The sequence below is a fragment of the Mustela erminea genome, chromosome Y (genome assembly GCF_009829155.1).
Source record: "Mustela erminea isolate mMusErm1 chromosome Y, mMusErm1.Pri, whole genome shotgun sequence".
Lineage (NCBI taxonomy): Eukaryota > Metazoa > Chordata > Mammalia > Carnivora > Mustelidae > Mustela > Mustela erminea.
The window spans coordinates 3,038,588-3,058,870 of NC_045636.1; the positions used below are offsets into that span (position 1 = coordinate 3,038,588).

The 20,283-nt window shown below is 45.5% G+C and overlaps 1 protein-coding gene across 1 annotated transcript; it reads right to left on the minus strand.

Moving 5' to 3' along the window:
- Positions 1-815: 815 nt before the first annotated feature.
- On the minus strand, positions 816-4,870 carry LOC116583942 (testis-specific Y-encoded protein 3-like). Its single transcript, XM_032331963.1, has 7 exons — positions 4,719-4,870; positions 3,046-3,778; positions 2,355-2,432; positions 2,105-2,216; positions 1,860-2,005; positions 1,681-1,765; positions 816-980 (listed from the first exon to the last, which is right to left on the minus strand). Exons 1-7 carry the CDS (start codon positions 4,868-4,870, stop codon positions 958-960), a joined length of 1,329 nt encoding a protein of 442 aa, XP_032187854.1. The 3' UTR covers positions 816-957.
- Positions 4,871-20,283: the final 15,413 nt, after the last annotated feature.

A 20,283-nucleotide genomic window follows, 5' to 3' on the forward strand; every position in this document is an offset into this window, starting at 1 on the left:
ATGGACTCTGTGTGTTTGTGGGGGGGTTGGTATTGAAACCTAGATGTCCATGTGTGTGAGTGTGTGTTGTGTCGCTCCCCTGCCTTTTGTACTTCCTCCCAGCCACTTGGGCCAGCATGAGAGTGTCACCTTTCCTACATTCCCACCTCCCTCTGTCCCCACTCCAACAGTCCCTACACAGGGAATGGCCCCCATCTTTCATGGTTTGTTTTTTCTTACTCATTTTTATTCTTTTTTTTTTTTTTTCCTGGTACTGAGAGGAGGACTGTGTCAGCAAGAACCCGGGCCCCTTGTTAGACCAACGGAGACACTGGCACTGGGGTTCAACAAGAGTAATGAAACACCACTCCCCGCCCTGTGCTGTGTAGTGGATGTGTCTGAGGACTACCACCGGGGAGCACCTCTGGAGGACCGTCTTCGCCATCCGTCGAACCCGGGCACTGGACATGTGCGGCCCGGGCGCGTCCCTCCCTTTCCTTGACCTCTGTCATTTCCCCCGGGAAGAGATGAGCCCTGTCAGCAGGGCTTTGGCGCTTGTCTCCTCTCCCTGCCCACACCCCACAACCCAGCGGAAGGACCTCTGCCCCCTGGGATGCCGTCCCCGTGAACGTGTGACCTGGACCTCTGGGTAAGCATAGGGGCCCATCCCTTCCACGGAGCCGGGATACCCAGGCAGAGCGCAAAGCACCAACGGGAACCCCGTGAGCTCAGGCACCCCATGCCCCTTTCCGTGGAGAAAAGCGTGCACGATCATACGGACCCCAACGCACATAAACACAGCGGGCATCGTATCACTACTTTTCAGTATTTTTCCAAGGAGGCCTCTGTTGGCTCTGTGTTTCACCCTGGCACCACACTTCAGGAATTCCCTGTGCTGAGCAACCCGTCTGACCATTCGGCTCCGGCTCAATCTGAAGTTGCTGACTGGTTCCGGTCAAGGGCGATGCTTCTGCATATTCATCTCAACATCTTGAAGCTCCCTGGAGAGAAGACATATACAGAGACACACGAACACACAGGCTCACAGGAGGAGAACCGTGTGTAACCTCTGTGGGCCGTACGTAAGGTTGCTTGAGGGTTTCAAGGCCCTCCCGGGGAAGGGTGGTCATCCTCCCCCGGCCCTCCGCCGACCCGGGCTGCGATCGCCCTCCATTTCCTCCACCCACGTAGTAAACATATCTCTGCATGCTGCCCAGTGTTCTCGGGGTGATTGTGGTGGGTGCAGAACACTGCCCGCAGAGAGGAAGGGGACAACCATGCTGATGAACACAGAAAACTGACAGGGTGATGCGTGAGCCCTAACACCATGGTACCCAGACACCTGTGCCAAGGGTGGTGGGAGGCACGTAGGTGGGCACAGAGGTGAGGTGGTGGCTAGTCGACCTGCAGGCAGGAGTCCATGGCCAGGGAATGGCACTTCCCACAAGGGCAGCTGCTGAGCCCATTCTGCTTCTCCAGCTCTGCTCATTGACGCCGCCTGGCCCTGCCTTCCTCAAGCTTCCCCAGGCAGAACCAGTTCCACACTACCCTTCTGCAGTCTCCCTGTCTCAGGACCATGCCCTTGGCCCTGGGGCCACTGCCTCTGAGTGTTCCTCGGAGCCTCAGTCTCTGCATTTGTGAAGCCCAGCTCCCACGAAGCCGCAGGGAGCATTTTCCGCACCCCCGCCCCGGTCTTCTCACCTGCCCTCCTCTCAGTTCCCTCGGCTGGGGCCTTCTTCCTCACATAGTACTGCAGGGGATTGGGCCACAGGTCGTCCATGATGATCTGACAGGGGAAATGGGGCGGAACTCAGATGCCCATCCCAATCCGCTGGGGAACACAGCCAGGTTCACGTGCGCGGTCTGTCCCCGGGACCCACCTCAGCTATCCTGCTAGACCCGGCAAAGCTGTGGTCAGAGAACCAGTTGAAGAAGTTTAGGCTGCTGTTGTGGTGTCTGCGGCTACGGGCCTCCCGTTCATAATTCCGGTGCCACTGGATGGGAGTGGAATGAGACGGCTCGTACCCTGCAGGAACATGGGTACGTGCAAAGGCGCTGCCTAATGCATCAGGTGCAACCCTGCCGCCTCCACCTGCTGCCACCCCTCCACGCAGAGGCTCCTTACCAGCAGCCCTGAGGACATACTCCTTCTCAACGACTTCATTGCGGAAGTAGGAGTTCTTGCGAAAGAAGAGCAGGATCTTGCGGCGATCACGGGGAGATCCGAGTTCCTCCACCTGCCGGGCGGAAAAGTGGGGGAGAGGGGTGAAATCTCTGTCCAGCAGACCCATCCCCTCCTGGCTTTGGGGAGGAGTCTCTTCTGTCACCCGCTCCTCTCCCATACCCTTGGCCACCCTCGGTCTCCCGGGCCAGACCTGCAAATCCGTCATGGAGACAAGTATGCCTTTATCTTGGCCACTGAGCATGGCTGACAGCTGCGGGTGGTTCACAAACTGCTTTGGGTCAAGGACTCTCCCAGGGCGGGAGATGAAAGAGCTAGAACAACGGAGCAAGCCTGGATGGCAGGTGGGCCCCGCATGCCCTCTCCTCCCACTGGGACCCACTCCCTCCTCACGGCCTTAGTCAAGGCCCCATGGGCCCGCGCACGGCCTGTGGCATTAGGTAGTTAGGTAGCGCACGGCCGGGCACTAACCCAGAAAAAGCTGTGCGTCCTCGGAGACCTCCCTCCCGGCCCACGCCACCCCTCTCTGGCACATCCTCCTGTACTGATGGCTAGGCAGATCTGGCTCCTTCCCAGGCAGCCTCCATTGGTGCCTGCTACGTTCTTCCCAGGGGAGCCTGAGCTTTGAGTGGAGCTGTTTTGTGGGACGCGGCCCCGGGGCTATGCCTAATTCTGACCCGGGCTTCTGCTCCTACTAGCCGGCGGACCTTCAGGGCCTCCTGCGACATCAAGGGCAACCTGGAGGCCCCACCAGGGACCCCCACCCGGAAGCAGGAATTCGAAACCATCCTGATCACCGAGGCGTGAGCCGGGCCCCCTGCCACAGGGGTCTCCTGCACTAGCCCGGCCACATCGGGGTCCCTCCATGAAGGTAGCAAGGATACAGCCTTGGCCCAGAAGCCAGGGATGCCCCGGATGAGGGCGCTTCGGCGTTCCAGGTGATGCCGCCGCCTCTGCCAGAACCTGAGCTTGAGCCGAGAGTAGGCCCTGCTGGCGTCCTTGTTCACGGGCTCCAGCTCTGACTGCAGGGCCTGGAGGGCCTGGAGCGGGGACCGGGGCGTACCTGGCCTTGCCCCTCGCTCTTCTTCCCCTTCCTGCTTCTCCTGCAGCTCCTGGGCTTCTTTCTCCTTCTGGCTCCCCTCCCTGGCCTCTTCCCTCTTGCCCTCCTCCGCCTCCGCCTCCACGTCCTCAGCCACCTGCTCTTCAAAATCCTCCTCTTTGGCCTCCTCAGCCTTAGCCTCCACAGAATCCCCCTCAGGCTCCTCTTCCTCCTTCAGATGCTCATCCCCCTCCTTAGCCTCTTCCTCGACAGACTCTTCCTTGTCATCTTTCTCCCCTTCGTCCTTAACCTCCTCAGCCGCCTGCCCCTCTGCAGCCTCCTCCTCGTCTCCCTCCTCAGCCTCTTCAGGACATTGCACCACTTCAGTGTGCTTCCTTTCATCCTCTGCGTCCTCCTTGACCTCCTCGGCGTCCTCCCGGTCCTCTTGACCCTCGTCCCCCTCGTCTTCCTCTGCCCCAAGGTCAGGCGCCGCCACTGTGTCCTCCACCAAGACCACCAATTCCACCCCCGGGCTGGCTTCTCCTCGACTCGTCCTGAAGCCTAATACCCTCTTCAGACTTGTTTCACAACAGACAAATCTGTCGAGGTTCCCTTGGCATTAATTCCTCTTCCCCCACACTTTCAATTGAGAATAACTTCTTCTTCAAGGAGCACAAAGTTACCTGAAATGGGGTTTTCCATAGACCACTTTCTCTGTGGGAATATAGTGTCAGTTCCTGTTGCTTAAACCCTATGAATGCTCAGAGGCTTTTCCCCTGATGAACTTATTGGCAGTAAGTAGCACTCTCCAAGGAGGGGGATCTATTGTCAGGGACAAAGGCACCTTCCATATCCTCTCAAACAGACACTGGGCATCTGCTCCATGTTCTGGTAAAAGTATTATTTCACCTTTCCATTCTCCACACACTTATTTCTTGGTGTTTCATCTGTGGCACTTTCCTCTAGGTTGCACATGTCCTTTGGAAAATGCTTCTGTCAGCAGGAATCACCATGTTCCTGAAGCATTCAGGTGTCCCCAGACTTGTTTTCAGGGCAAGGAGAGGGCATGATTTCCTGTTCCTGCAACACACCTGTGCCTGAGGGCTTCTCCAGAGAGATATCTTGCTGTTGGTTGAATGTTGCCTTCTGCATGGACTTGTGTCTGCTTATTCCGAATGATGATCCTTCTATAATCAAAAAGCCTTGGATTGGATATTGTGTCTCTCTTTTGGCATCAAGTAGGTAGTTGAGTGTTCCTTCATAAAACTTGGGCTTACGGTTGGGGGTACAATGGTTTCCATATGATTCTGCATGTGTATTGGAAAATACTTTTATTGTCACCAAGCAACGGTTGCTCCCATGCTGTGTTCTCCACACGTGCTGTCTCAGAGGGATGCATAAGGAACATTACCTGGTGCTTACAAACACACATGCTGGAGGACTTCTGGCTCGATGCTACTTGTTCGTTCAATTTTGCATTCTCTACACACTTCTTTCTGCCCTTCAGACACATGTCACCTTCCATCTCTTATCACGCACATCTCTGAGAGGGCATCTCTCCTCTGGAAGCCATCCTGCATGGAGAATCCCTCCACTGCAGACTCATTCTCACAGTAAAATGGGTGACAGTTTCCTGCTGACTCTACAGGAGTCTTGGAGAAGGTTTCCATTTCAGGAAGCAGACGTTCCTTGAAGGCTGTTTGTCACACATACTTCCTTCACACGGGGAAGGATAGGACCCTTTCCCTTTTCTTAAGCACCTAAGTGCTTGAAGCCTTCCCACTTGCAGAAATGTGCTCACTGAACATTGCCTTCTCCACAGACCTTTGCCTAAGCATCACAACATGGCGCCTTATCTTGATTACCACACCTCAATTTGATCTGTCCTCTGTCTTCTAGAACAAGAAGGAGTTGAGATTTCCATTTTCCAAGTCCTATTTCTCAAAGGTAAAGCAGGGTGGGCCTTTTGAAAACACATCCCCACTGTGCCTTTTGGAAACACTTCTCTGTTCAGGAAGGTACTGAGTACTGGAATGTTTGCTCCTGCACACCCTTCTGCTCACACAAAGGAGAAGATATTTGTTCCTACCAGACAGGACAGGCTTCTCCTTTGATGATTATTGGAGGTCAACTAAGTATGCACCCAATACAGACTTGTTTCCCTTTGGATGGGCCATGGTACCTTCCATATATATCCACAAATATATTTGATTTTGCCTCTATGTTCTAGAAAAAGAACCTGCTCAGAGTCAATGCTCAGGTGATTTGCCCATGACTCTATACCTCCAGGCAAGAATGTTTCAGTCTTCTGAAAGCAAGAGGGGACTTAAACCTTGTTTTCTCCACAGACATCTTTCTCTTGCCGTCACATAGGCTTAAATACATACATGCCAGATGCTTGTTTTTGGAGGATCCTGTGGGTCACAGAAAGATGCTCTCTCCACAGAATTACTTCTACACATCAGCTACATGGCCCATTCCACATCTGAACACACCTATAATTGATATTCCCTCTGTTTTCTGGGGAAAAAGAGTGGGTTGCCAATTCCATACTCCATATACTGTTTCTCAGAGTTAAATGTTTGCCATTTACATCAGGATTCCAAACATGCACTTAGAAATGCTCCAATCTGCCAGATGCCGCAGATAGCCAAGGATTCTCAGAACACAGCAGCCAAAAACTAAGGATGTATTTAACAGTTACCCACGTAACACAAAAAAAATAAACAATCAAAAAAACTAATGAAATAGAAAACCTCTTCCATCCAGACAAGACATGACTGGCATGTTTTGTTTTCCTTATGCTTGCTTTCACATGGAATGGTAGGGCACCTTCCTATTGCTTCAACATATACATGCAGCAAGATCTCTGCCTTGAAGGATATTTTGTTCCTTCATTGTTGTGTGCTCCACAGACTTGACTCCATGCATTAGGGTAATGACTGCCATCCTGTGCTGCCAGGTACATATTTGATATCGCCACTACATTTGTAATAAAGTATACATTGAGAATTGCTCCAATGGACTGTGATTCTTAGAGGTTCAACAGAAGTGGATTCCTCAAGATTCCACACAGCTATTTGAAAGCCTTTCTATCTTTGGGATGTCATAGTTGACTTGAATGGTCTGTTGTCTGTCGACTGCTTTCACAGTGGGAAGAATAGGGCACTTTCCTGAATCTTGAACAAATACAATGTAGAAGGAAACTTCTCGTTTACTCAAAGTTGCATTCTCCACAGAATTTTTTCTGCCCTATGGGGACTCAGAACCTTCTGTATATAAACACACTTGTATTTGATATGGCCTGCAACTGCTGAAAGGAGAATTTGCCGAAACATCCATCCTCCATGGCCTTGCCTCTCAGAGATCCAGCAGCAATGGTATCCTCATGATTCCACACATCCATTGGAACTTTTGCCTATCCTCCTGAGGAAAGCTGTTCTATAAACAGTGGCCCTTTGCTTTGATTCCCAGGGGGGAAAGATAAGAACAGTTCCTGTCACTTAAACACATACATACTCCCAGATCCCTCCCTTGAGGAGACTTGTTATTTGCTGAAAGTCTCAGTCCTACAGACTTATTTCTATGTGTCAGGGACATGGCACCTTCTCTATCCTAACAGGCATAGTTTTGCTCTCGATCTCTCCTGTGGAACCCAGATTTCGTTGAGAGTTCCAATATCCACAGAGGAGTTTGTCCGGGTTACCTCTGCACTAATTTTCTATTCTCCCACACCTTCCATTGAAAAACACTTCTTCTTCAAGGAGCAAAATGTCTCATGAAATTTGATTCTCCAAAGACCTCCTTCTCAGAGGGAACAGCACTGTTTCCTGTTCCAGCAACATCTGCATGTTCAAGGGCTTCTCCATTGAAGAACTTGTTTGCTGAGGGTAGTGCTCTCCACAGACTGAGATCTATGCCAAGGACCATGGCATCTTCCCTATCCTCTCGAACATGTACTTGACATCATTTCACTGTTCTGGAAGGAAGCATTATTTGATATTTCTATTCACCTATGACATGTGTCTCAGTGTTGTGCTGGCAGTGTATTCTGCTTGAGTCCATCTGTCCATTAGAAAACATTTCTGTCTGCAGGTACCAAGATGCTCCTGAAGTGTTGTGGTCTTAGAAGACATGTTTTTCATGGGAAGGATAGGGCACCTTCCAGTTGATTCAACACATGTGTGCTTGAGAGATTCTCCCTCAAGGAAGCTTGTTGTTGGCTGAACATAGCTTCTGCACAGACTTGTTTCTGTGCATTCTGAACACAGAACCACCCATAGGCTGCTATGTTTGCATTGGATATCATGTCTCTCTTCTTAGAATCAAAAAGGCAGTGAGTGTACCTTCTTAAACTTGTGACTATGGTTAAGTGAACAACAGTTTCCTCGTGATTCTGCACATGCAATGGGAAACACTTCTCTCTTCATAATGTAAGTGAGTGCTTCAGCACTGTGTTCTCCACAGACGCTCTCTCAGAGGGAAGCAGAGGGATTTTTTTTCTTTTTTTTTTTCATTTTTATTTTTATTTTCAGCATAACAGTATTCCTTATTTTTGCACCACACCCAGTGCTCCATGCAATCCATGCCCTCTCCAATACCCACCACCTGGTGCCCCCAACCTCCCACCCCCACGCCGCTTCAAACCCCTCAGATTGTTTTTCAGAGTACATAGTCTCTCATGGTTCACCTCTCTTCCAATTTCCCCCAACTCCCTCCTCCTCTCTAACTCCCCTTGTCCTCCATGCTATTTGTAATGCTGCACAAATAAGTGAAACCATATGATAATTGACTCTCTTGACTTGACTCTATGATAATAAATCTCTTGACTTATTTCACTCAGCATAGTCTCGTCTAGTCCCATCCATGTTGCTACAAAAGTTGGGTATTCATCCTTTCTGATGGAGGCATAATACTCCATAGTGTATGTGAACCACATTTTCCTTATCCATTCATCCGTTGAAGGGCATCTTAGTTCTTTCCACAGTTTGGCGACTGTGACCATCGCCCCTATAAACATTCGATACAGATGGCCCTTCTTTTCACTACATCTGTATCTTTGGGGTAAATACCCAGTAGTACAATTGCGGGGTCATAGGGAAGCTCTATTTTTAATTTCTTGAGGAATCTGCACATTGTTCTCCACAGTCGCTGCATCAACTTGCATTCCCATCAACAGTGTAAGAGGGTTCCCCTTTTTCCATATCCCCTCAACACATGGTGTTTCCTGTCTTGTTAATTTTGGCCATTCTAACTGGTGTAAGGTGGTATCTCAATGTGGTTTTAATTTGAATCTGCCTGATGGCTAGCGATGATGAACATTTTTTCATGTGTCTGATAGCCATTTGTATGTTTTCATTGGAGAAGTGTCTGTTCATATCTTATGCCCATTTTTTTATATGATTATCTGTTTTGTGTGTGTTGAGTTTGAGGAGTTCTTTATAGATCCTTGATATCAACATTTTGTCTGTACTGTCATTTGCAAATATCTTCTCCCATTCTGTGGGTTGCCTCTTTGTGTTGTTGACTGTTTCCTTTGCTGTGCAGGAGCTTTTGATTTTGATGAAGTCCCAAAAGTTTATTTTCGCTTTTGTTTCCTTTGCCTTTGGAGACATATCTTGAAAGAGGTTTCTGTGGCTGATATCAAAGAGCTCACTGCCTATATTCTCCTCTAGGATTCTGATGGATTCCTGTCTCACATTGAGGTCTTTTAGCCATTTTGAGTTTATCTTTGTGTATGGTGTAAGAGAATGGTCGAGTTTCATTCTTCTACATTAGCTGTCTAGTTTTCCCAGCACCATTTATTGAAGAGACTGTCTTTTTTCCACTGTATACTTTTTCCTGTTTTGTCGAAGATTATTTGGCCATAGAGTGAGGGTCCATATCTGGGCTCTCTAGTTTGTTCTACTGGTCTATGTGTCTGTTTTTATGTCAGTACCATGCTGTCTTGGTGATGACAGCTTTATAGTAAAGCTTGAAATCAGGTAACGTGATGCTGCCAGTTTCATTTTTGTTTTTCAACATTTCCTTAGCGATTCAGGGTCTCTTCTGATTCCATATAAATTTTTGGATTATTTGCTCCAGCTCTTTGAAGAATGCTGGTCGAATTTTGATCAGAATGGCATTAAAAGTATAGATTGCTCTAGGCAGTATCGACATTTTAACAATGTTTATTCTTCTGATCCAAGAGCATGAAATGGTCTTCCATCTTTTTGTGTCTTCTTCAATTTCTTTCATGAGTGTTCTGCAGTTCCTTGAGTACAGATCCTTTACCTCTTTGGTTAGGTTTATTCCCAGGTATCTTATGGTTCTTGGTGCTATAGTAAATGAAATCGATTCTCTAATTTCCCTTTCTGTATTTTCATTATTAGTGTATAAGAAAGCCACTGATTTCTGTACATTGACTTTGTATCCTACCACGTTGCTGAATTGTTGTATGAGTTCTAGTAGTTTGGGGGTGGAGTCTTTTGGGTTTTTCAAATAAAGAATCATGTCATCTGCGAAGAGAGAGAGAGTTTGACTTCTTCCTTGCCCATTGGATACCTTTTATTTCTCTTTGTTGTCTGATTGCTGTTCCTAGGACTTCTAATACTATCTAGAACAAGAGTGGTGAGAGTGGGCATCCTTGTTGTGTTCCTGATCTCAACGGGAAGGCTGTAAGCTTTTTCCCATTGAGGATGATATTTGCTGTGGGTCTTTCATAGATAGATTTAATGAGGTTCAGGAATGTTCCCTCTATCCCTATACTTTGAAGTGTTTTAATCAGGAACGGATGGTGGATTTTGTCAAATGCTTTTTCTGCATCAATTGAGAGGACCATGTGGTTCTTCTCTCTTCTCATATTAATTTGTTTTATCACATTGATTGATTTGCGAATGTTGAACCATCCTTGTAGCCCAGAGATGAATCCCACCTGGTCATGGTGGATAATCTTTTTAATGTGCTGTTGGATCCTGTTGGCTAGGATCTTGTTGAAAATCATAGCATCCATATTCATCAGTGATATTGGTCTGAAATTCTCCTTTTTGGTAGGGTCTTTGCCAGGTTTGGGGATCAAGGTAATGCTGGCTTCATGGAAAGAGTCTGGAAATTTTCCTTCTGCTTCAATTTTTGAAACAGCTTCAGGAGAATAGGTGTTATTTCTTCTTTGAAATTTGGTAGAATTCCCCAGGGAATCCATCAGGTCCTGGGCTCTTGTTTCTTCAGAGGTTTTTGATGACTGCTTCAATCTCGTTACTAAATGTTGGTCTATTCAGGTTGTCAATTTCTTCCTGGTTCAATTTTGGGAGTTTATAGTTTTCCAGAAATGCATCCATTTCATCTAGGTTGCTTAGCTTATTGGCATATAACTGTCTGATGATTGTTTCTACTTCCTTGGTGTTAGTTGTGATCTCTCCCTTTTCATTCATAATTTTATGAATTTGGGCTTTCTCTCTTTTCTTTTGGATTAGTGTGGCCATTGGTTTATCTATCTTATTGATTCTTTCAAAAAACCAGCTTCTAGTTCCATTGATACGATCCACTGTATCTCTGGTTTCTACCTCATTGATCTCAGCTCCAATCTTGATGATTTCCCTTCTTATGTGTGGAGCTGGTTTGATTTGTTGTTGATTCTCCAGTTCTTTAAGGTGTAGAGACAGCTGCTTTGTTCTGGTTTTCCATTTTTTTGAGGGATGCTTGGATGGCTATGTGTTTCCCCTTTAGGACCGCCTTTGCTGTATCCCATAGGTTTTAGACCAAAGCGTCTTCCTTCTCATTGGTTTCCATGAATTGTTTCAGTTCTTCTTTGATCTCCTGGTTGATCCAAGCATTGTTAAGCGAGGTTGTCTTTAGCTTCCAGGTGTTTGAGTTTCTTCTGAACTTTTTCTTGTGATTGAGCTCAAGTTTCAAAGCATTGTGATCTGAGAATATGCAGGGAATCATCTCAGTGTTCTGGTATCGGTTGAGTCCTGATTTGTGACCCAGTATGTGGTATATTCTGGAGAAAGTTCCATGTGCACTTGAGAAGAATGAGTATTCTGTTGTTTTACGGTGGAATGTTCTGTATAAATCAATGAGGTCCATCTGTTCCAGTGTGTCATTCAATGCTCTTGTTTCTTTGATTTTATGCTTTGATGATCTATTTCTGAGAGAGGTGTGTTAAGATCTCCTATGATTAGTGTATTCATATCAATATGACTTTTTATCTTGATAAACAGTTTTCTTAGTGTATTCATATCAGTATGACTCTTTATCTTGATAAACAGTTTTCTTGATAACAGTTTTGGCTGCTCCCATATTGAGGGAATAGATATTTACAATTGTTAGTTCATCTTGGTGGATAGTCCCTTTAAGAATGATGTAGTGTCCTGTATCTCTGTATCTCTGACTACAGTCTTTAGTTTAAAATCTAATTTGTCTGATATGAGAATCGCTACCCTGGCCTTCTTTTGAGGCATTGTCATGAAAGATGCTTCTCCATCCCTTCACTTTCAGTCTGGGTGTATCTTTAGGTTCCAAATGGGTCTCTTGTAGACAACATATGGATGAGTCCTGTCGTTTTATCCAATCTGCAACCCTGTGCCATTTTATGGGCACATTTAGGCCATTCACAATGAGAGTGATTATTGATAGATACGTTTTTAGACATCGAGTTACCGTTGAAGTCTTTCTTTCTGTAGACTGTGTCTATATTTCTGTTCAATGCTATTCTTGGGATTTTTCCTCTTTTATAGAACCCTCCTTAATATTTCATGCAGTGTTGGCTTGGTGGTTGCTTAGTCTTTTAAGCCTTGCTGGTCTTGGAAACTCTTTATCTCTCCATCCATTTTGAATGTCAGTCTTGCTGGATAAAGTATTCTTGGCTGCATGTTCTTCTCATTTAGTGCCCTGAATATATCTTGCCAGCCCTTTCTGGCTTGCCAGGTCTCTGTGGACAGGTCTTGAAGTTATTCTCATGGGCTTCCTCTGTACATAAGGATCTTCTTTATCCTAGGTGCTTTCAAGAGGTTCTGCTGGAGAGACAAGATGGCAGGGAAGTGGGAGGAGGCGCCCTTTTAACCTGCACCTTAAAGTGAGCTGATTACCTTCCAGAAAACTTCGTTCACCCACAAAATCGCCTGAGATCAGAATTATATACGTCTGGATCTCTACTGGAGCAGAAGACACCAATGGGCAGGTAAAGTGTTGTAGGAACGGAAGACTGATATCAGAAGATAAACAAAAGGGGGAGGGAGCCACCAGAGGCAACCGGTTGGAAAGTAATACCCCAAAACGAGAGAGAGTGCCCTGTGTCTGGGGACCAGCATTAACTTGGAGACTGGTTGAAAACACTCCAAAAGAGCATAGGATCGTGGGGGAAATTATGGGAATCAGAGCAGCTAGGGACAGGGGCTTAAGTCCCAGGTCCCAGGACAGCCTCCCCTGGTGCTGAGGCAGAGAGAGTGCGGCGGAGAAACCAGCTCTTGGTCCCTAAGCCGCCAGCGCTCCTGAGAATGCGTGGTTTCAAGCTCCTGTGAGGGGATGGGAGCCACCCCAGTCAGCAGAACGCAGGAGCCCTGCTACAAAGCCTGAGATACGCGCGCACGTCCATCATACTCCCCTGAGAGAGTTACAAAGGCCTGGCGGCACTCTTTGACTGCGCCATTGTTTCAGAGCCTAAGACGTGCGTCCCAATCTCTCCCCTGACAGAGGTGAGCAAAAGCCCATCCTGGTGCTTTTGGACCTGCGCCCCGTTCTCAGTGCCTGAGACGCGCGCACGACCCATAGCCACCCCTGAAAGAGGTGCGCACAAGCCTGGCACTTTTAGACCCAGAAAGACCAGGCACTCCCAGCCAGGGCCAGCGGGAAAATCTCAGTGTGCGATTGCTGCTTGGAACCTCTCTGGCGGTCGGGAGTTTCCAGACAGCTGACACTGCCTCGGCTTTGGGTACAAGCAAAAGATCCTGCGTCCCCAGGGACTGCGACTTGGAACCTGCTCTGCCAGCGGCCAGGGGGGAACTTATTTAGGCTCTGCACCCAGTCTGAGGCTTCTCTCTGAGAGGGAGATCAGGGTGCGGTTTGTTTTCCTCTAAAACTACAAAAACCATCAAAAGCGGTCAAGGTGAGAGGAAAAAAAAAAAGTGAACAAACATAAAAACCGCCAGAGAAAAGAAGCCTGAAAAAAACCAGTTTCCTCGGAGTCCACTCCCTTGAGGGGGGTGGGAGGACTTAACTCAGGAAACATCATTGACTGACAACCCACATAGCAGGCCCCTCCCCCAGAAAACAAACCAAGAAAGAAAAAAAAGAGAGAGAAAAAAAGGACTATAAGAGAACAACCACTACTTCATAGGAAAACTTTTATTTTTCACTCATTCCCACTATTCTGGTTCATTTTTTTTTTACACATAGGTAATTTTTTGAACCTATTTACCATCACAGCAAGCTGTATAGTACATCAAATTCCATGATACCCTTCTTTTTCTTAAATTTTTAAAATTTATTTATTTTCAGCATAACAGTATCATTATTTTTTTACCACACCCAGTGCTCCATGCAATCCGTGCCCTCTATAATACCCACCACCTGGTACCCTGACCTCCCACACCCCCAGCACTTCAAACCCCTCAGATTGTTTTTCAGAGTCTATAGTCTCTCATGATTAACCTCCCCTTCCAATTTACCCCAACCCCCTTCTCTCTAACTCCCCATGTCCTCCATGCTTTTTGTTATGCTCCACAAATAAGTGAAACCATATGATAATTGACTCTCTCTGCTTGACTTATTTCACTCAGCATAATCTCTTCCAGTCCCGTCCATGTTGCTACAATAGTTGGGTATTCGTCATCCTTTCTGATGGAGGCATAATACTCCATCGTGTATATGGACCACATCTTCCTTATCCATTCGTCCGTTGAAGGGCATCTTGGTTCTTTCCACAATTTGGCGACCATGGCCATTGCTGCTATAAACATTGGGGTACAGATGGCCCTTCTTTTCACGACATCTGTATCTTTGGGGTAAATACCCAGGAGTGCAAAGGCAGGGTCATAGGGAAGTTCTATAATACCCTTCTAACCTGAACTTTTTGATACACACACCTATGTTTTTCTTTTGCATTTCTATTTTTTGAATTCCTTTTTTTAAAATATAGTTTAGTTTAGTCTAGTTTATTCCTTTTTATTTTTATCTTCTAATACTCATATAGAGTTAAACTTCAAAGTAGTACCCTTTCCCCAATCAATACTACCCCTATAGGTAAACCAATTTTTAATCCCCTTTATTTTAGGAAAGTTGAGTCCTTTAACAAAGATATCAAGATACATTCAGGAAGAATCAAAACAACCTTCCTCGCACATACTGAGAATTTGTAACCACTCTCCCATCCGCTTCTTCCACCAGTGTTTCTGTGTTTTTGTGTTTGTCCTGATAGCATATAAATCTTACACTTGGGGTTCTTTTTGATGAGGTTCTTCTTTATTTGCATATATATATTTTTTTCTCTTGTCATATACTTATATCAGTCTTTTTGTTTGTCTGTTTTTGTTTGTCTACTTCATAAATCGTACCTTGGGGCCCATCTGGGCTGAACCTTCTTTTTCATCTTCCCTTTCTTTCCGCTCTGTCTCTCTCTCTCTCTTTTTTTTCTTGTTTTTATCTTTTTCTTTTTCTTTTCTTTTGTCTCTCATTTGGGTGGGGAATCCTGATTGCTCAGAAGTGTTCCAGGGTGCACCTTGACTGCACCACGGTTGATACATCCAGCTACATCTGCTCAGTCATCTCCCACCAAAATGACTAGGAGGAAGAATGCCCAACAGAAGAAAAATACACAGGATGAACCTTCTGCAACAGAGCTAATGGCTATCAACATAGACAATATGTCGGAAAGAGAATTCAGGCTAACAATTATCGAGGCAATAGCTAGGTTGGAGGAAGCCATGGGTGACCAAATGGAATTGATTAGGGCCAAGGGAAAGCGAAGAGAGATGATGTTCACAATGTTAGGGCGGAGCTTAAAGCTATCAGGGAGGAGGTTCACAATGCTCTCAATGAGTTCCAATCTAATCTAAACTCTCTCAAAACTAGGGTAACTGAGACAGAAGATAGAATTAGTGATCTGGAGGACAAACAGGTAGAGAGAAAGGATCAGGAGGAAGCCTGGAACAAGTAGCCTAGAAACCACAAAAACAGAATCAGGGAAATAAATGATGCCATGAAGCATTCCAATGTCAGAATTATTGGAATCCCTGAAGGGGAGGAGAAAGAAAGAATTCTAGAAGGAATAGAGGAACAAGTCCTTCATGAAAATTTTCCCAATCTCGCAAATGGAACCAGCATTCATGTAATAGAGGCTGAACAGTCTCCACAGAAGATTATACATTCCAAAAAAACATCATGACACCTGATAGTCAAATTGAGGAATTATAATTGTAGGTATAATCTCTTGAAAGCCGCCAGGGCAAAGAGGCTCCTGACTTACAGAGGGAAGCCTATTAGAATAACGTCAGACCTGTCCACAGAGACCTGGCAAGCCAGAAAGGGCTGGCAAGATATATTCAGGGCACTAAATGAGAAGAACATGCAGTCAAGAATACTTTATCCAGCAAGACTGACATTCAAAATGGATGGAGAGATAAAGAGTTTCCAAGACCAGCAAGGCTTAAAAGACTAAGCAACCACCAAGCCAACACTGCACGAAATATTAAGGGGGGTTTTATAAAAGAGGAAAAATTCTAAGAATAGCATTGAACAGAAATATAGAGACAATCTACAGAAAGAAAGACTTCAAAGGTAACTCGATGTCAATAAAAACATATCTATCAATAATCACTCTCAATGTGAATGGCCTAAATGCGCCCATAAAATGGCACAGGGTTGCAGATTGGATAAAACGACAGGACCCATCCATATGTTGTCTACAAGAGACCCATTTGGAACCTAAAGATACACCCAGACTGAAAGTGAAGGGATGGAGAAGAATTTTTCAGGCCAATGTGCCTAAAAAGAAGGCTGGGTTAGCAATTCTCATATCAAGAGGTTCTGCCTACAATTATAATTCTTCATTCTTACTATTAGATGTCTCGAGGACTTTCAAGAATCTGTAATCTTGGGGAGAAACCGTTTGGCCTCTAGTACATGAACGCTGGTTCCATTCCCGAGATTCAGAAAATTTTCATGAAGAACTTGTTCCACTATATCTTCTAGACTTCTTTCTTTCTCCTCCCCTTCAGGGATTCCAATAATTCTGACATTGGAACGTTTCATGGCATTATTTATTTCCCTGATTTCCCTGTTTATGTGGCTTCTAAGCTGTTTGTTCCAGGCTTCCTCCTGATCCTTTCTCTCTATCTGTTTGTCCTCCAGATCACTAATTCTATTTTCTGTTTCAGTTACTCTAGCTTTGAGAGAATTTAGATTAGATTGGAACTCATTGAGAGCATTGTGAACCTCCTCCCTGGTCGCTTTCAGCTCTTCCCTAACATTGGAAACATGATCTCTGGTTGTTTTCAGTTTGGCCCTAATCAATTCCATTTGGTCACCCATGGCTTTCTCCAACCTAGCTATTGCCTCGATAATTGCTAGCCTGAATTCTCTTTCCAACATATTGTCTATGTTGATAGCCATTAGCTCTGTTGCAGAAGGTTCACGCTGTGTATTTTTCTTCTGTTGGGCATTCCTCCTCCTAATCATTTTGGTGAGAGATGGCTGAACGGGTGTAACTGGATGTATTGACCATGGTGCAGTCAAGGTGCACCCTGGAACACTTCTGAGCAATCAGTGTTCCCCACCCAAATGAGAGAAAAAAGAAAAGGAAAAGAAAAAAAGAGAGAGAGAGAGAGAGACAGGAATGAAAGGTGAGATAAAAAAGAAGGTTCAGCCCAAATGGGCCCTAAGTAAGATTTATGAAGTAGACAAACAAAAACAGACAAACAAAAAGACTGATAAAAGCATATGAGAAGAGAAAAAAATTATTATATATATTTGCATATATATGCAAATAAAGGAAGAACCTCATCAAAAAGAAACCCAAGTGTAAGATTTATATGCTATCAGGACAAACACAAAAACACAGAAACACTAGTGGAAGAAAAAGATGGGAGAGTGGTTATAAGTTCTCAGTGTGGGCGAGGAAGGTTGTTTTGATTCTTCCTGGATATATCTTGATATCTTTGTTAAAGGACTCAACTTTCCCAAGATAAAGGGGGATTCAAAATTGGTTTACCTATAGGGGTACCATTGATTGGGGGAAATGGGATTACCTTGAAATTTAACTCTATATGAATATTAGAAAATAAAAATTTTAAAAAAAGAATAAACTAGACTAAAATAAACTAAAACTTAAAAGAAAGAAATTTAAAAAATAGAAATGCAAAAGGAAAACACAGGTGTATGTATCAAAAAGTTCAGGTTAGAAGGTTATTATGGAATTTGATGTACTGGACAGCTCATTGTGATGGTAAATAGGTTAAAAAATTATCTATATAATAATAAAAATTATCTCTATAAAAACATGAGCCAGAATAGTGGGAACAAATTAATAATAAATATTGTCCTATGACGTAGTGATGGTTGTTCTCTTGTCTTCTTCTTCTTCTTCTTCTTTTTTTTTTTTTTTTCATTTCCTGGTTGGTTTTCAGGGGCCTGCCACATGGATTTTTCAGTCAGTGATGTTCTCTGAGTTAAATCCTCCCACCCCCCCTCCCAAGGGGATGGGCTCTGAGGAAACTTTTTTTTTTTTTTCAGTCTTTTTCTCTGGAGGTTTTTATATTGGTTCACTTTTGTTTTTCTCTCTCGCCTGACTGCTTTTGATGGTTTTTGTAGGTTTAGGGGAAAGCAAACTGCACCCTGACCTCCCTCTCAGAGAGAAGCCTCATTCCAGCCCATATAAATCCTCCCTTGGCTGCTGGCAGAGCAGGTTCCCAGTCATGGTCCCTGGCGATGCAGGATTTTTTGTTTGTACCCAAAATCATGGCAGCGGAGGCTGTCTGGGTGGCTCCAGACTGCTGGAGAGTTTCCAAGCAGTGATTGCACACTGAGATGTTCCTGCTGGCCCAGGCTGGGAGTGCCTGGTCCGAGAGCACTGGGCTGGTGCCTATGTGCAATTCTCTCAGGGAAGGGCGTGGGGCACGACTTGGACTCTGATGGCATGGCAGGGCACTCACGTGGAGACTGCAAAAAGTCTGTGCTTCGTTGGCTGGTGAGGCTCCCAGCCCCTCACGGGAGCCAGGTCCCACGTGCTCTCAGGGGCGCTGTTGTTTCAGGGACCAAGACCTGGTTTCTCTGCCGCACTCTCTCTGGCTCTGTGCCAGGGGTGTCTGGGGACTTAAGTCCCTGTCCCTAACACCCCGATTCCCACATTTCCCCCCGGTGATCCTTTGCTCTTTTTGAGTCTACCAGACTCCCAAGTTAATGCTGGTCCCCAGGGGCAGGGCACTCTCCTATTGGGATATTACTTTCCAATGGGTCACCTCTGGTGACTCCCTCCCCCTTTTGTTTATCTTCTGATATCAGTCCAAATTTCCCACTCCACTTTACCTGCCCCCTGGTGTCTTCTGCTCTGGTAGAGATCCAGACGTGTATAATTCTGATCTCAGGCTGATTTCATGGGTGATCTGAGTTCTTTGGAAGGTAATCAGCTCACTTTAGGGTACAGGTTGAAAGGGCACCTCCTCCTACTTCCCCGCCATCTTGTCTCCCCTCTCACAGACTTCTTTCTGATCCTCAGAGTCTCAGAACCTTCCGTATACAAGCGCACATGTATTCAATATGGCCTGCATCTGCTGGAAAGGAAAATTACTTGAGACTTCCATTCTTCTTCCATTCTTCCATTCTTCACAGACTTGTTTCTCAGAGATCCCATGGCAGTGGAATCCTCATGATTCCACACATCCATTGGAAAACCTGCCTATCCCCCAGAGGAAAGTTATTCCTTATACCTTGTGCCCTCTGAATAATTCTTTCTCTGGGGGAAAGAAGGGCCCATATAACCATTGCTTAAGCACATACATACTCCCAGGTCCCTTCATTGAGGAGACTTGTTTGCTGAAAGTGGCGTGTGCCACAGACTTCTTTTTACGTGTCAGGGACATGGCACCTTCCCTACCATTAGCAGGCATAGTTTTGCTCTAGATCTCTCCTCTGGAAAAAATGTTCATCATCACTAGCCATCAGGGAAATTCAAATTAAAACCACATTGAGATATCACCTTATACCAGTTAGAATGGCCAAAATTAGCAAGACAGGAAACAACATGTTTTGGAGAGGATGTGGAGAAAGGGGAGCCCTCTTACACTGTTGGTGGGAATGCAAGTTGGTGCAGCCTCTTTGGAGAACAGTGTGGTGATTCCTCACAAAATTAAAAATAGAGCTTCCCTATGACACTGAAATTGCACTACTGGGGTTTTACCCCAAAGGTACAGATGTAGTGAAAAGAAGGGCCATCTGTACCCCAATGTTTATAGCAGCAATGGCCATGGTCACCAAACTGTGGAGAGAACCAAGATGCCTTTCAATGGATGAATGGATAAGGAAGATGTGGTCATGTACAATGGAGTATTAAGCCTCCATCAGAAAGGATGGGACTGGAAGAGATTATGCTGAGTGAAATAAGTCAAGCAGAGAGAGTCAGGTATCATATGGTTTCACCTATATGTGGAGCATAACAAATAACATGGAGGACATTGGGAGATGGAGAGGAGATGGGAGTTGAGGGAAATTGGAAGGGTATGTGTACCATGAGAGACTATGGACTCTGAAAAACAACCTGAGGGATGGAGGTTGGGAGGTGGGGGGGGGGGGGCAGGTAGAGGATATTAAGGAGGGCATGTATTGCATGGAGCACTGGGTGTGATGCAAAAAACAATGAATTCTGTTATGCTGAAACATTCCTCTGGAACCCAGAATTTGTTGAGAGTCCCATTCTCCACATAGGAGTTTGATTGGGCTACCTCTGCACCAATTTCCTCTTCTCCCACACGTCCATTTGAAAGACACTTCTTTGAGGAACAACATGTCACGTGAGATTTGGTTCTCCACAGACCTCACAGACCAAGATGTTCCTGAAGTTTTGTGGTCTCCCTAGACTTGTTTTCATTGGAAGAATAGGGTGTCTTCCTTTTGCTTT